The sequence below is a fragment of the Colias philodice genome, chromosome 5 (assembly GCF_061535455.1).
Source record: "Colias philodice isolate Cphi_HAF_F1 chromosome 5, ilColPhil1 Martin Lab GWU primary, whole genome shotgun sequence".
Taxonomy (NCBI): Eukaryota; Metazoa; Arthropoda; class Insecta; order Lepidoptera; family Pieridae; genus Colias; species Colias philodice.
In genome coordinates this window covers 7,224,240-7,236,556 of record NC_143090.1, presented here as the reverse complement: position 1 = coordinate 7,236,556, position 12,317 = coordinate 7,224,240, and the positions used below count along the sequence as shown (strand labels likewise).

Below are 12,317 nucleotides of genomic sequence, written 5' to 3'. Positions count from 1 at the left end.
GTACCTAGTTACCAAACAACTTTGACTGTAAATTCTTAACGAGTTGATAAGGAAAATAATAAACGTTGTGTGTAATGATTTATTCGTGAATAAACTGAAATTTACAATATATTATTGTGTTTAATTGAAACTGAAATGCTTTACAATATGTTGTGCTTAATTTATGTTTTTTTCAAAAAGCCTGCTATTTGCTGTGCTCCAGCTTTGTCGATTTCTTCATAACCATATGGTTCCAAAGCTTTCTTTGTGCGTTCGAACCATTTCACTATATTTTGGTGTGCACTATAATCAAATTTGAGAGCCTGAAAAAATAATACCTAATAAGTTAATTTCCATTGGTAGACTGTACCATGTAAAAGCAGAATAATTATTATCTATTAAAAGCCTCTTAAGTCACGGTTCTGTACCTCTAAGTTACTGATGGTCACGATTATAGAAATATCTGCAATGGTTAAATTGTCACCGGCAACAAACACTCGGCCTTCAAGGGTTATATCTAGTATTTTAAGAGCATTGTTTAATTTAACTGCTTCTTCTTCGTTATAGGGTGCTCCATTGAAAAGCATCGGAACCTGAAAATAAATAACTTTCAGAACAGATCATACGAAAATACTTACATCCTCGTAAAGGATTTAAAAAAATAAACAAGTGCATGATTGATTCCTGAAATAGCACAATATTGGATATCCACATTAATATCGTAATTTGCAGCAAAAAAAATATTAAAAATAAATAATGAAGACCTTCTCTGAAGTGAAGTCAATCGTCCATCATTCATACATTTCCTCTCATTAATTATTATCTAACTATATACATATACAATTCCAATACAAATATTTGATTCAATGAATTATATTTTTTATAAATACTTTTACTTACATATAAACCTATATATTTTGGTATCAAGGTACCAAGGTCAAAGTGTAGTCGCTGATCAACGATTGCCCTTTGTCTGGGATTTTTTGGGTATAAGGAATCATCTCGACCATATGCATTTACCATATAGGCCATAATTGCTCGACTGAAATATATATGGATTATATTATAACCTATATTATTAGTATTAATACATTATTCATCAATATAGTTCGATGATTAGCATAACAATAGATTCTTTACAACAATAGACACATTATTTGTATTTGCACAGGAGTGCCATACCAATTGGACATGGAAGTAACACCTATATCTATCACTGTTATAATCAATATGTACAGAATATTTTTTAGTCATTTCATTGGGGTCGTTCAAATACTTACAGCCTGTTATAAATTATACGTACTTCTCCAAAGTTATTTACATTCAGATACGAAAATCGTAATAAAAATCCTTTCTTTAAAGAGTTAAAATGATGCATAATAAAAAGCATAGAAATATATGTATTATAAAACCTAAGTAAAATAATAAATGTAAATATCGCTTAGTTGTGGAAGCTTTTTTTGAATTTTTTTGCATACAAAGTATTTAAACCTATCTCACAATTTTATTTATGATAACTTAGTTGAATTCAATGGGCACAGTACCTTTCCCACATAATGAATCCGTTATCATCCATCGTTGGTATAGTTTGCTGAGGATTTATCTGGAACACATTTTAAAAAAATATATTAGAACGTTCCTGTTCAATAAATAAGATGTTGAAACCTCTACGCCGAGATTGCTCGTAACAAATATCAAGCGTTAACAATTTGAGATTCATGTCCCGAAAATAGTTTACTGAAAATATATCATCATACCTTCGTAAATTCAGGTGTCTTATGCTCCCCTTCCAAAATATTAGTGAGAATCAAATCGAGTTCCAGGCCCAACGCCCTCGCGGTCATCATCACCGCTCTGCATGGTGGCGACGGTGGTAAATAATATAGCTTTATTGGCTGAGCGGGCATTTTGCCACCTTTCGATCTTGCTACGGCGTTACTGTAATTAAATAGACTTAGTTTATAATTGAACGATACTAATTGAACACATTTTTGAATCATTTCAATGACCGAAAAGTACCGATAATACCTACGACATCACTTTTACCCATACCTATACCTAAATTACCAACATAATTAAAAATTACAAAGGCAACATAACCCCAATAATTTATGGTTTTATTCAAGAAAAAACAAATCAAATAATTATACTGGAAGTTGGAAATTTTGCGCCGACAACCCAGCAGATTTTAAACAAGTTTTGTCGCAGCCACGAATAGAATAGAATGTTGTTATTTTGGTTTTAAGATTTTTATTTTCTAATATTGGAACATGTTTTAGAACTCTTCGTGTTTCGAACTCTTCGTTGAACTATTTTTTGTGTTACATGCCAATGTAACAAATTTTTACCTATATTATGTATATGAAATATATATATACGTACCTGATATTATATTCTAAACACTAGTAAATACCATCAGTGTGCAGCAGATAGGTGCGAGAACAAAAATTGTGAACAACACGAACTTTTGCAGGTGTAAAAACTAGGAAAATAAAATTAACCGCCACACAGAAATGAAAAATTATTTAAAATTTCGTGAAAAAAATACGGGTTAAGTGCAGTGTGCAACTGAGCAATAAATATTACTCATAATCTTAAAAAAAAATACTTCAAAAGAATGAAATACCTAGTTAGGCTCGTAGGGTTCTTTTAATTTATTTAGAAATTTCTGTAATTTTTGGTAATGTCGTTTTAGAACGATGATGGTGTAGAATAGTCTTATCAACGTCTAGTGTAATCAACACGCTTAGATTAGACGCTTAGTGAGACTAAGGATTAGTGATGAAAAATTTATTAGCCAAGACTCTTTAAGGATTTGTCACAACCATCACATTTTATCTTTATTGAGTCACCATGATGCCAAACGCCCAATAATAGTTAAAAACTTACCCGATAACATTTGCTACATAGAAAACCGTCATAATTACTGATAAGGATTTCATTGTTACAGAAATCCCTTGCCTTGAAAGTTGAAGATACAATGCCCTCTTAACAAAGTTATTTAAAACGCTCTGTTTTGTTTATTTTTCTGAAATATGTTGTTAGTATTCGTTACCCGAAGATATGAATCAGAGAACTTATATTTAGCTGGTTTGAATTTTCAACGATCAAACTAAAATAAAATGGATCTTGATGCCTAAGTTAAAAAAATTCAGAAGCCTAACCGCCTAAGATTAAGTTTAAAAAAACGGATGTAGCTTGAATTGAGCCAAATTGCAATGTAACTGAAGAAAAATTTAAAACAAAAATTTTAACGATTTTAACGTATTATTAATCAAAAGAAGCATAGCCTTAAATTCAATCCTCCCAAAGAATCTCAATAACAAAGATCCTGCAGCTACTTAAACTCACTCTATATTCTGAATCTTTTCGGTTACAGACTTGTCCATACATTGGCCCAGCTTTAAATAAAAACGCGCTTTGGTAAAAATTAAATCACTGTTGAATATTTATGGCTAAAGTTAAACGTATATTCAACAGACAATAACACACCTGACGGCAAATCAAAGCTTCTATCGTTTGCGACTGCTGATAAACTAATGAGTAGCCTGGTTTTATGTTAGTTAATAGTGTTATGGTTGTGGGCACCATGGTGACGATGACTGAGCATGAAATATTGGCCAGTCACAATGATGCTTCTAAAATAATCATGAAACATCTTTCGCGTAGAACTCGGTAGAATAGTCCGTTCGTGACAACGGATGCTTTCGTGACCCTTGTTCTTAGAAGGCACTTTGAATGAATAACATCTATTTTTAACGATCGATGAATAATTAACAATAATTGTATGCGACAAGTTTATAAATGAAAGAATATGACATTTAAATTTAGAACATTAGGGAGTGTATATAATATTTAAAAAACAAATAGGTATTCGTATTTTATATTGTTCATTAATTATGTATATGTACCTAAATGCATAAAAATTCCATGGTATATTCCATTAATCATACAAGCAAAGTAATGACATCATTAGTGATAATACACGAATGTTCTAATCCTAGTTTTATCTAATATAGTATCACAACAATAACACACATTATTTTCCACTTAATTGAAATCAGGATGCATCGTTACAACATAAATTTTCTTAAATTATATATTTCGTGTAGATTGTTTTAATGCCCTCTATTTGTTCGATCAGAAGTATAATTTTATTCAAGGTTCTGATTTTTCCACTAGATACGTGTAAACTTATATAAATGTTGAAGCACGTACAAAACAATAAGTACAGCATTTTTCATTGCCGGCGGAATAAAAAACTATTAATAAGAAAAACACAATATATTAAACCATTATTTTCTTGTAAATTATACCTACTCGTATAAAAGAAAGAAATTATAAAAAGAGTATGACACAAGTTATTTGGCAATGACTGGTTTTAAGGCACATTTTTTACACCTATTTATCGTCCAACACTTCCACGGTGGAGGCACTGCTGGCATTATCGTTGCTCTTCTCTTCATTTTGTTCCGATCCCATTTCCATCTCATTATTTCTAATGGCTGCACTATTTACGTCCGGAGATTCAGTTTTAATCGAGTTAATTCTTTCACGACATTCCTCGGCCTTCGTTGTGTCGCTTTGTGTGATTTTCATTTTTTTGCTCTTTGAATTCCCCATATTCACTCGATGCAGCTAATCTCATGGGTGACTTAATTAACACTGTGTTGTGTTCAACTGATAAAATCTTGATAACGGGCGAATCTGAGCAATTAACTATGCTCTCTGGTGACGCGCGTCTGATAACAACGATACTAAGTGAGTGCGAAAATGCATCTGTCGACGATATTTACTAAAAACGAAGCGCAACGTTGCTTACAAGATAAGGCAATGACACATTGCCCGTTTTAATTCAATGACCCTGTAAGTCACGATAATCGGACGAGCAGACGAAAAGGTATTTACTCCGCACTCTTAATCCTGGCGTACACAAACGTTGAGGCGAAATGTCACAATTAAAAACTCCGTTTTAATCTACAGCTCGTTGCCATATTGCACCAATTATTATGAGTAATTATTTATTTTTGAATATGGTAAGTTCTTAATTAAACGGTCCGGTGCATCAGAAAATATCTCATACCTACGTCGCTTTGTTATGGAATCGATTTGTGAAATTGTAATAGGTCCCTATTTATTTAATAGCACCAGCTAGTAAAATATAAGCAATTTGACTGATTTGTGGCAATTGTTCGCACACATTCGGTTAAATGTTTGTTTATTAGTCATCGTGCACTTACTGTGCTGTGAGATGTTATGAGTCACTTCAGCGAATATAGCTCCTAAAGTGATATCACGTAGCAATAAATATGCGTATGAGCTCTTTATACTTTCATACACTTAAATACTTATCATTAAGTAGTCATGTATTTCAATTAAAACCACGTAGAAATAACAACTTACTTCTATCTATAATTCTGTAGGATGTTGTATTGGAATATAAGCTATGCTTTAATGCTTAAATAATCCTGACTAGACTATGAAATTGTAGGAAGAAGAAAAACGAATGAAAAACTAACAAAAACATACCTAACCTTACTAAACTATACAGAAACGCTATTGTGGTCGATATTATGAAGGTCAACATAACAATTTTCCAACACGTAGGTACCTAATTACCCAATTTTAAATGGCTTATTACTGACTGGTATGACGTATAAACGATTCAATTTGCCATAATTTGTCAACATAGATCTATAACTATAGACCGGGAGATACTGACACAAAATTTCGAGTCATTTGTAACAGGATGGCGGTTCTACAGGGGTCTTAGTACGCAATGACAAAAAGAAAAACGATGGCGTGAACGCTGGTACCGGCGGCTTAGTCGCGTGGGCGTTAGTCGAACTCGTCGGAAAATAGCGAAAGTCAAACGATTTGTAACAGTATGGCACTTATTTTTCCTGTAAGTTTGAGGATCAACAAATATAAATACAAAATTTCAAAGATCTAAGTGTTGGAAATCCTCACTTATATAAATTAATAATAAATTAAGTTTTCAAGTATAACAGCACTTTTTCCCCCTACTAGAAGTATGGCAAATATAATAATGGTCACATTTTATCAAATACTCTCCAAAAATCCAAATGCAATACTGGTACAAAAAGTTTGGCGAAATAAAATTTTTTTGCAGATTTTCGGCGGTATGGCGACCATTTGGAATCGTCCGAAAAGTATGGCATGGCGATTTTCGTAAATGGCTGCACGACGATAGTTACCTGTGCAAAAGTTAGCCTGGTACAAATGGTTGAATGATTGTTTTATTTAAATCAACACATTCGCGTCGGTATGGCGGGCTGTAAGTCACACCGGAAAAGTATGGCATGACACTACCGCCTACTACTTTTTTATGGGCTATCGGTAAATTCTAAAATTTTTGTGTTACAAATCGTTTGACTTTCGCTATTTTACCGACGAGTTCGACAAACGCCCACGCGACTAAGACACCGGTACCAGCGTTCACACCATCATTTTTCTTTTTGTCATTGCGTACTAAGACCCCTGTAGAACCGCCATCCTTGTTACAAATGACTCGAAATTTTGTGTCAGTATCTCCCGGTCTACTAACAGAACGTGGTGTTTTAGTGCTTTTCGGCCTAAATTGAAAAACTTTTTTTAATGTTTTATGAAATACCAAATCTATACCTACTCATATCATATCATTAGGTAAGCCTCCAAATCATATTACAAAGTTTTCAAATTGGTAAGTATTATCACACTTCATGAGGCTAAGTGGTTAATACTACGCTAAGATGTTCAAGAAAAATACCAATAGTTCAATATATTATGTTTATTAAAAAAATAGGAAATATTTTCTACAGCGATCTTCGTCGCCTGGCTCCAACATTATCAGTCACTTGCTGGATCTTCTGATATTTGTTAATCGCCGTTTTAACAAAATCAGCAGCTGTGCTGATCTTCTCTAATCTTTCAGGAGTGATTAGGGACCTCATTTCTTCATGAATAGGACCCACTCCGTTAAACGTAATGGCGCAAAGGTTGGTGTAGCTGCAGACTCCTACCGTAAGTAGGGATCCGAGCATAAGGACGAAGATGCTGCTCAACACCCAGCTGATAGTACGGCCTACATAGCTGACCATGGTCTGAAAACAAATTGTTCAAAAAATTTATTGATAGTAGCCTTTCAATTATTGTCACACATAAGTAAGTGCTTTTTTAAATTCAAGTTGTTATAAAATAAAATGTGATATAATGAATAAAATAAAATAAAATCATACCCTTGAATCAGGCACTTGACTCCACAATAGACCTACGGATGACGTATCTGGCTCGTATAAATAATCTCCAAGATTATTGCTATACAAGTCGTACCTAAAATAAAAATAAAAAATATATTAAAAACATACATTGGTTACACAGGTTTCATTATTATAAACTGAAAAAAAATAGTTTTTGATATTAGTATCCTAAATTAAAAATCTATTTATTTATACATAGACATTACATAGGTATACATACCCATGGGCCGCGTAGCCATTCCCGTAGTTGTAACCAGGAGCATATGGAATGTCTGGATAGGCCACTTCAGCTGGATTTGTAAATCCCGTGGGTGCAATATTTTCCTGAACAAAAGATGTTATTCTCTTAAAAATGGTAATATACGTCATAATATATTAATGGTATGACTAAACACAGTCTCAAAAGTTATAGTTTTTCGATTTAATTTAAAATATTTCCAAATAACAGAAATGAAGGAAGTTTTACACTAGGTAGTGTTTAACATTAACCTAATATTCCATTTTCAGACTTTCATAAAAATTAAATAAAAAACGAAACGATACCCTAATAACTATTTAAAATGAATAGTAACTTACATTATTCTGTGGTTCCGTCATCACTCCAGGAGCCGGTTCGTCAGCTAACATGTCATGTTTAGCGATTGGTCCCATTCCCCTCCCAAGATCTACCTTTTCCCTCGTTTCTATCTTATCAGCCTTATACACAGGGTGATGTTCTTCAGATCGGGCTTTCTTATAAATTGGATGGGTTTCTACAGCTTCAGGATTAACAGGTAGACCCTGATTTTCCAAACGGTGAATGTCGGCTGATAGCACGGAGGCTACTAATGCGGATATTATTATTATTTTGGACATCTGAAAATTCATCAAGATATTAGATAATTTTGAATTACATACGTATTTTTGTTAAACAAAAAGACACGATGGAACAATCTATGAACACAAATGTTATTTTAACATAAACTAAATTTGCTGAGCAAGCAAGTTCTCCCAAAAGTAAATTAATATTAAACTTACGTCTTTTTCTGTTCTTCCCGAAGCTGATCCTGAAGAAGCACTGATGTAGATCCCAATGTGTTTTGAGTATTTATACTAATGCATTGTAAAGTAATTTATTTCTTCTAACTTTCTAAGAACTATTGTCCCTTCACGTTATCTTCAGGACATTTAAAGGATAAAGAAACTATGGTGACTCCCGATAAGGACGTTGTCAAAACTTTGGAATTCGCAGTGAAACATAATTTTATGCATTTTTTTATTGTTTAAACTTTAAAGATTTAATATTTTTTGAGAGGACACAACATTATTATTTTAAATATAATTCTTGTTTCTGCCACGTAGTTTTACTCTTTATTTTTAAAACGTAGTTAAACTTAAGTTATGAAAAACAAACGCCCTTCCTATGCGCTTAGTTCAACCTTTGAAAAACCGTGATATTCATTAATAAGCTTTTATATTGCAAATAATAACTTAGGTATAAATTAAGTACTAGAAGCAACAAAAAAATAACCGAGTTAAAAATGTAACCCATACGTAATAATTACCATCGATCGTATGCTAATGAAAATAAAGGCACACAATTTTATCGTTTTTCATACATAACGACTAAATAATACCCACACATAACACAGAGCGACCTTGACATACTTCGCTTGCAATGAAAACTTTATGAAGTATCGATTACATATTTTCCAGTTAGAAAACAGTTAAAGTGAAATATCTAATTTCGAACATTTCCTATTTAAATTGTGGTCGCTATATTATACACAAAAACGTATTATTTTCCAGTATCTTTACTGAACCGAATTTATTCAGATTTTGAAAATTGTTTCATCAACAGAACGCTGCCTTTATTCCTGAATTTTATTTTATTTTTTACTTTCTCAACGCAACTGGTACTAATAATATTACTTAGGTACATAATATAATGATTAAATCATAATAAACAAATAATATTATAAACGTGAAAGCCTATCTATCTGTTTGTTATATTTTCAACTAGCTTTCCGCCCGCGGCTTCGCCCGCTTTGTCTAAATCCTAATAAATTATATTATACCAAAAACCTTCCTCTTGAATCACTTTATGTTAAAAAAACCGCATCAAAATCCGTTGCCTAGTTTGATAGATTTAAGCATACAAAGGGGCATAGGGACAGAGAAAGCGACTTTGTTTTATACTATGTAGTGATGATAAACCATAGTAGGTTTGAATTAGATTTTTGGGGAATTATTCCCGAAGGGCTGAAAAAGGAGATGAAAGTTTTTGACTATAAGTACATAATATGTATTACCTATATCATAATGTTGCTAACCTAGTGAAGCTCGCATTTATTTTCATCATCATCAGGTAAAGATGCTACTATTGTTTCAAAAGAATAATGCGACAAAAATGTGTCGTTGATAAAGAATTGCTTCCCCGAAGTTATATTTTGTTGGACTATGAGTCACAATATAATACTTTTAGCATTGTTTTAGCATTTCAACTTTACAAAAATTAATTGTTAATTATTATTTATTTTGATGTTTGAAGTTCGGACGTGCCAATCTCGCGGCCGCGGCATACTAGACCGATTTCAAAAATCCTTTCACCTTTGGGTGTGCACAGTATTATGTGATGCCTGCTGTACCTAGGTTATATTATACACGTACCACGGGCGAAGCTGAGGCGGTAAGTAAGTACCTTATCAATAAAGGTACCTTACAGCTACTTATCAAGTAGGTATCTATAAAACTGGCACAAGGCAGTCAACGGTCTCTCCAGAGAGAAAACACGGAAAAGGGGCAATAGAGCAGAACAACGTCTGCTGGGGCAACTACATTAAAAAATATTTGATAACAAAATATAAATAAAATAACAGTTACTAGTAGGAACTTACCTCAAAGAATTCTAGATAACTACCTACTATTTCTCCAAAATTCAGTTTAAAATTAAATATAACTAATATTTTCTCACCGTTTTACGTATTCCCAAAAGGATCTTATTTCTTCCTCCAAACTTATATTCATAACATTTAATATCATTTTACACTTCAAACTTTAATATTTTTTAATCATAACATTTTTTCAATATTTTGTTTCGTATCATGTATTAAACATTATAAAACATTATGATGATTCTCTTTTTAAAATCTATATTTTTTAAACATTACAGGCAAAAAACAATTGACAGTAACTACTTACTGGTATTTTATTTTACGATAACTGGCTATCTGGCTATCGGTCGTTACCGACAGCTCAGGGCTAAATTATTACCATCAATCGATTTTCATTCGTTAATATATTATAATGTGCGACATGTTATAGAGCGTGTTTATTGTTTTTTGAGTGAAATATTTTAACTACGCCATAAATTTTTAACTAGCAATAACAGATATTATCAACGATATAATATAATATGATCGATTGCCAAAATCTTTAAATTATCGTCCAAAATTACATACGTATACCAGATCCCTCAACTAAAATTATATTTTTAACTACTTATAAAGTATAAAAAACGGGAGCAAAATTTTTTACAAAATAACTACTTATAAAATTCATCAACATTATAGTTAATCTTGGAAATAGAGTTGTTACAAAGGAATGGAGCTGTTATTAAAGATAAAACATTTGGTATGCTGTTTGAAATTTTATTTTATGAATTTTTTACTTCGTATAAATTATTAAATTATTATCTTACAGAATCAATATCATATTAATAATTTTGTGCTCGCATATTAAAATTTTCACGTAAAGAGATTTTCAAATTACCCGCTTCTTGGTGTGTAAGAATGTGTTGCCAGCTTGATTCACAGAATTAAATGCTTGTGTTTTTTTTTTCATTCTGATAAAATTATTAATACATAATATATTATAAATGTGTTTATGGAGATGAATAGTTTTAGTACTTCAGCCGTAATGTTGAATAGGAATGGTGGTATTTTTTAAAGTGAAACTTTTATTACATCGTCTCAAACTTTTTGGACTGTGTAGCGCATGTCGCGTGACGGTCGAACCGTCCGTACAAATACGATAATTTTGTGCCTAAGTGTCACTTTTACCGTGGTTTCATATAACCACACAACATTTTTTTTTTTCAATAATTTAACAGCTAAGAATTTTTATTTTTGACATAATTAAATTTGTTGTGAAGTTCAGATACTGGGTAAGTGCCAAGTGGCAACTCTGTAAAAAGGCCAATGCCAAATTTTGAAAACAATATACTTACACTATTTTTGAATAATTGTGATTTGTGAATTATTGTGGAAAAAATGTGCAAATTCCAAAAATTTTGATTAACGACATCTTATATGATAACGTTATGAATACTAGAAGGTATGTTATGATAACGTTAACGTTGAAAACCACAGCATATTATATTTTTATGAAATAAATATTTGCGATCTTATTTGTACTTACCTAATCGATAGTTGCAATCTGTAAAATATATTTTGTTTTTAATTTTGATAGCCTTTTGTTATTTTCCTTTTTATGAAGACAGAGATAAGTGTTTTATTTATGAAGTTTAATCATAGTTCAAGCATAGTTAACTATAAATATGCTTAAAAAATGATAAAAATACCCACAGACGTTCAATCCGTTATAAATGCTGCTTATCATATAAACAGTTTTAGAGGAGCTGTTGAAGAACTGGTTAAAACTATATTACGTACTTAATCAGAAAAATATTTATACCTAATACTAACAGCTCATTATCATCTTTATTACAGGTATATAATTCTCTGGATGCAGATTCAACCTCAATTGCAATAAGAGTAGACATACAGGAAAGTTTAATTCAAGTAATTGACAATGGGTGTGGAATTAAAGAGAATGACTTCAATTTACTTGGACAAAAATATTCATCTAGTAAATTTGTTGATATATTTGGTTTGAAAACTATTCCATGCACATATGGATATTGTGGTTTATCACTTGCAACAATTATTGATGTTTGTCACGAAATAAAAATAATTTCAAGACACCAAGACTCACAAGAAACGTGGATGAAAATATTTTGCCGGAGAGAATGCAAAGAGTTATCTAAAACAACCTCAAGACCATCTAAAGGCACTACTGTAAGTCAAATGTGCTTTTAAT

The 12,317-nt window shown here is 31.9% G+C and overlaps 3 protein-coding genes across 11 annotated transcripts in view; 1 reads left to right on the top strand and 2 right to left on the bottom strand.

The window, feature by feature from the left end:
* Positions 1–65: 65 nt before the first annotated feature.
* On the bottom strand, positions 66–10,617 carry LOC149488512 (glutathione S-transferase 1-like). Of its 6 annotated transcripts, XM_089695687.1 has the most exons (7): positions 3,331–3,738; positions 2,869–3,007; positions 1,737–1,917; positions 1,524–1,582; positions 880–1,021; positions 408–572; positions 66–302 (listed from the first exon to the last, which is right to left on the bottom strand). In XM_089695687.1, the coding sequence occupies exons 2-7, from the start codon at positions 2,919–2,921 to the stop codon at positions 162–164; spliced, it is 741 nt and encodes a 246-aa protein (XP_089551813.1). In that variant the 5' UTR covers positions 2,922–3,007; positions 3,331–3,738; the 3' UTR covers positions 66–161. The 6 variants fall into 6 exon arrangements, with proteins under 6 accessions (XP_089551813.1, XP_089551817.1, XP_089551812.1 ...); XM_089695691.1 differs by lacking the exons at positions 2,869–3,007; positions 3,331–3,738 and adding an exon at positions 10,419–10,617; XM_089695686.1 differs by having other exon boundaries at positions 2,869–3,738.
* LOC149488511 (uncharacterized) overlaps positions 6,768–12,317 on the bottom strand; it is a 7,519-nt gene continuing 1,969 nt past the window's right edge. Inside the window, exons 2-7 of one of the 2 annotated variants that reach the window (XM_089695684.1) lie at positions 11,637–11,654; positions 8,256–8,394; positions 7,815–8,093; positions 7,459–7,562; positions 7,218–7,311; positions 6,768–7,082 (exon numbers count right to left, since the gene is read on the bottom strand). In XM_089695684.1, coding sequence (XP_089551810.1) covers positions 6,795–7,082; positions 7,218–7,311; positions 7,459–7,562; positions 7,815–8,093 — 765 coding nt within the window. In that variant the 5' untranslated portion in view covers positions 8,256–8,394; positions 11,637–11,654 and the 3' untranslated portion in view covers positions 6,768–6,794. Of the gene's footprint in view, positions 7,083–7,217; positions 7,312–7,458; positions 7,563–7,814; positions 8,094–8,255; positions 8,395–10,191; positions 10,392–11,636; positions 11,655–12,317 lie in introns of those variants that run through there. The other variant, XM_089695685.1, reaches the window with a different exon arrangement.
* Positions 11,663–12,317, top strand: part of LOC149488510 (uncharacterized) — a 6,421-nt gene continuing 5,766 nt past the window's right edge. For 2 of the 3 annotated variants that reach the window (XM_089695647.1, XM_089695644.1), the window contains exons 1-2: positions 11,663–11,870; positions 11,948–12,295. In XM_089695647.1, coding sequence (XP_089551773.1) covers positions 11,787–11,870; positions 11,948–12,295 — 432 coding nt within the window. In that variant the 5' untranslated portion in view covers positions 11,663–11,786. The remainder of the gene's footprint in view (positions 11,871–11,947; positions 12,296–12,317) is intronic. The other variant, XM_089695646.1, reaches the window with a different exon arrangement.

Bases quoted from the DNA above. Each gene is read 5' to 3' on its own strand.
- LOC149488512 (XM_089695686.1), bottom strand. From the start codon at position 2,921: ATGAAATCCTTATCAGTAATTATGACGGTTTTCTATGTAGCAAATGTT. The intron at 1,918-2,868 runs GTAAGTTTTTAA...ATTTAATTACAG, and splicing joins TATGTAGCAAATGTTATCGG to TAACGCCGTAGCAAGATCGA. The intron at 303-407 runs GTACAGAACCGT...TTATTTTTTCAG, and splicing joins TGACCATCAGTAACTTAGAG to GCTCTCAAATTTGATTATAG.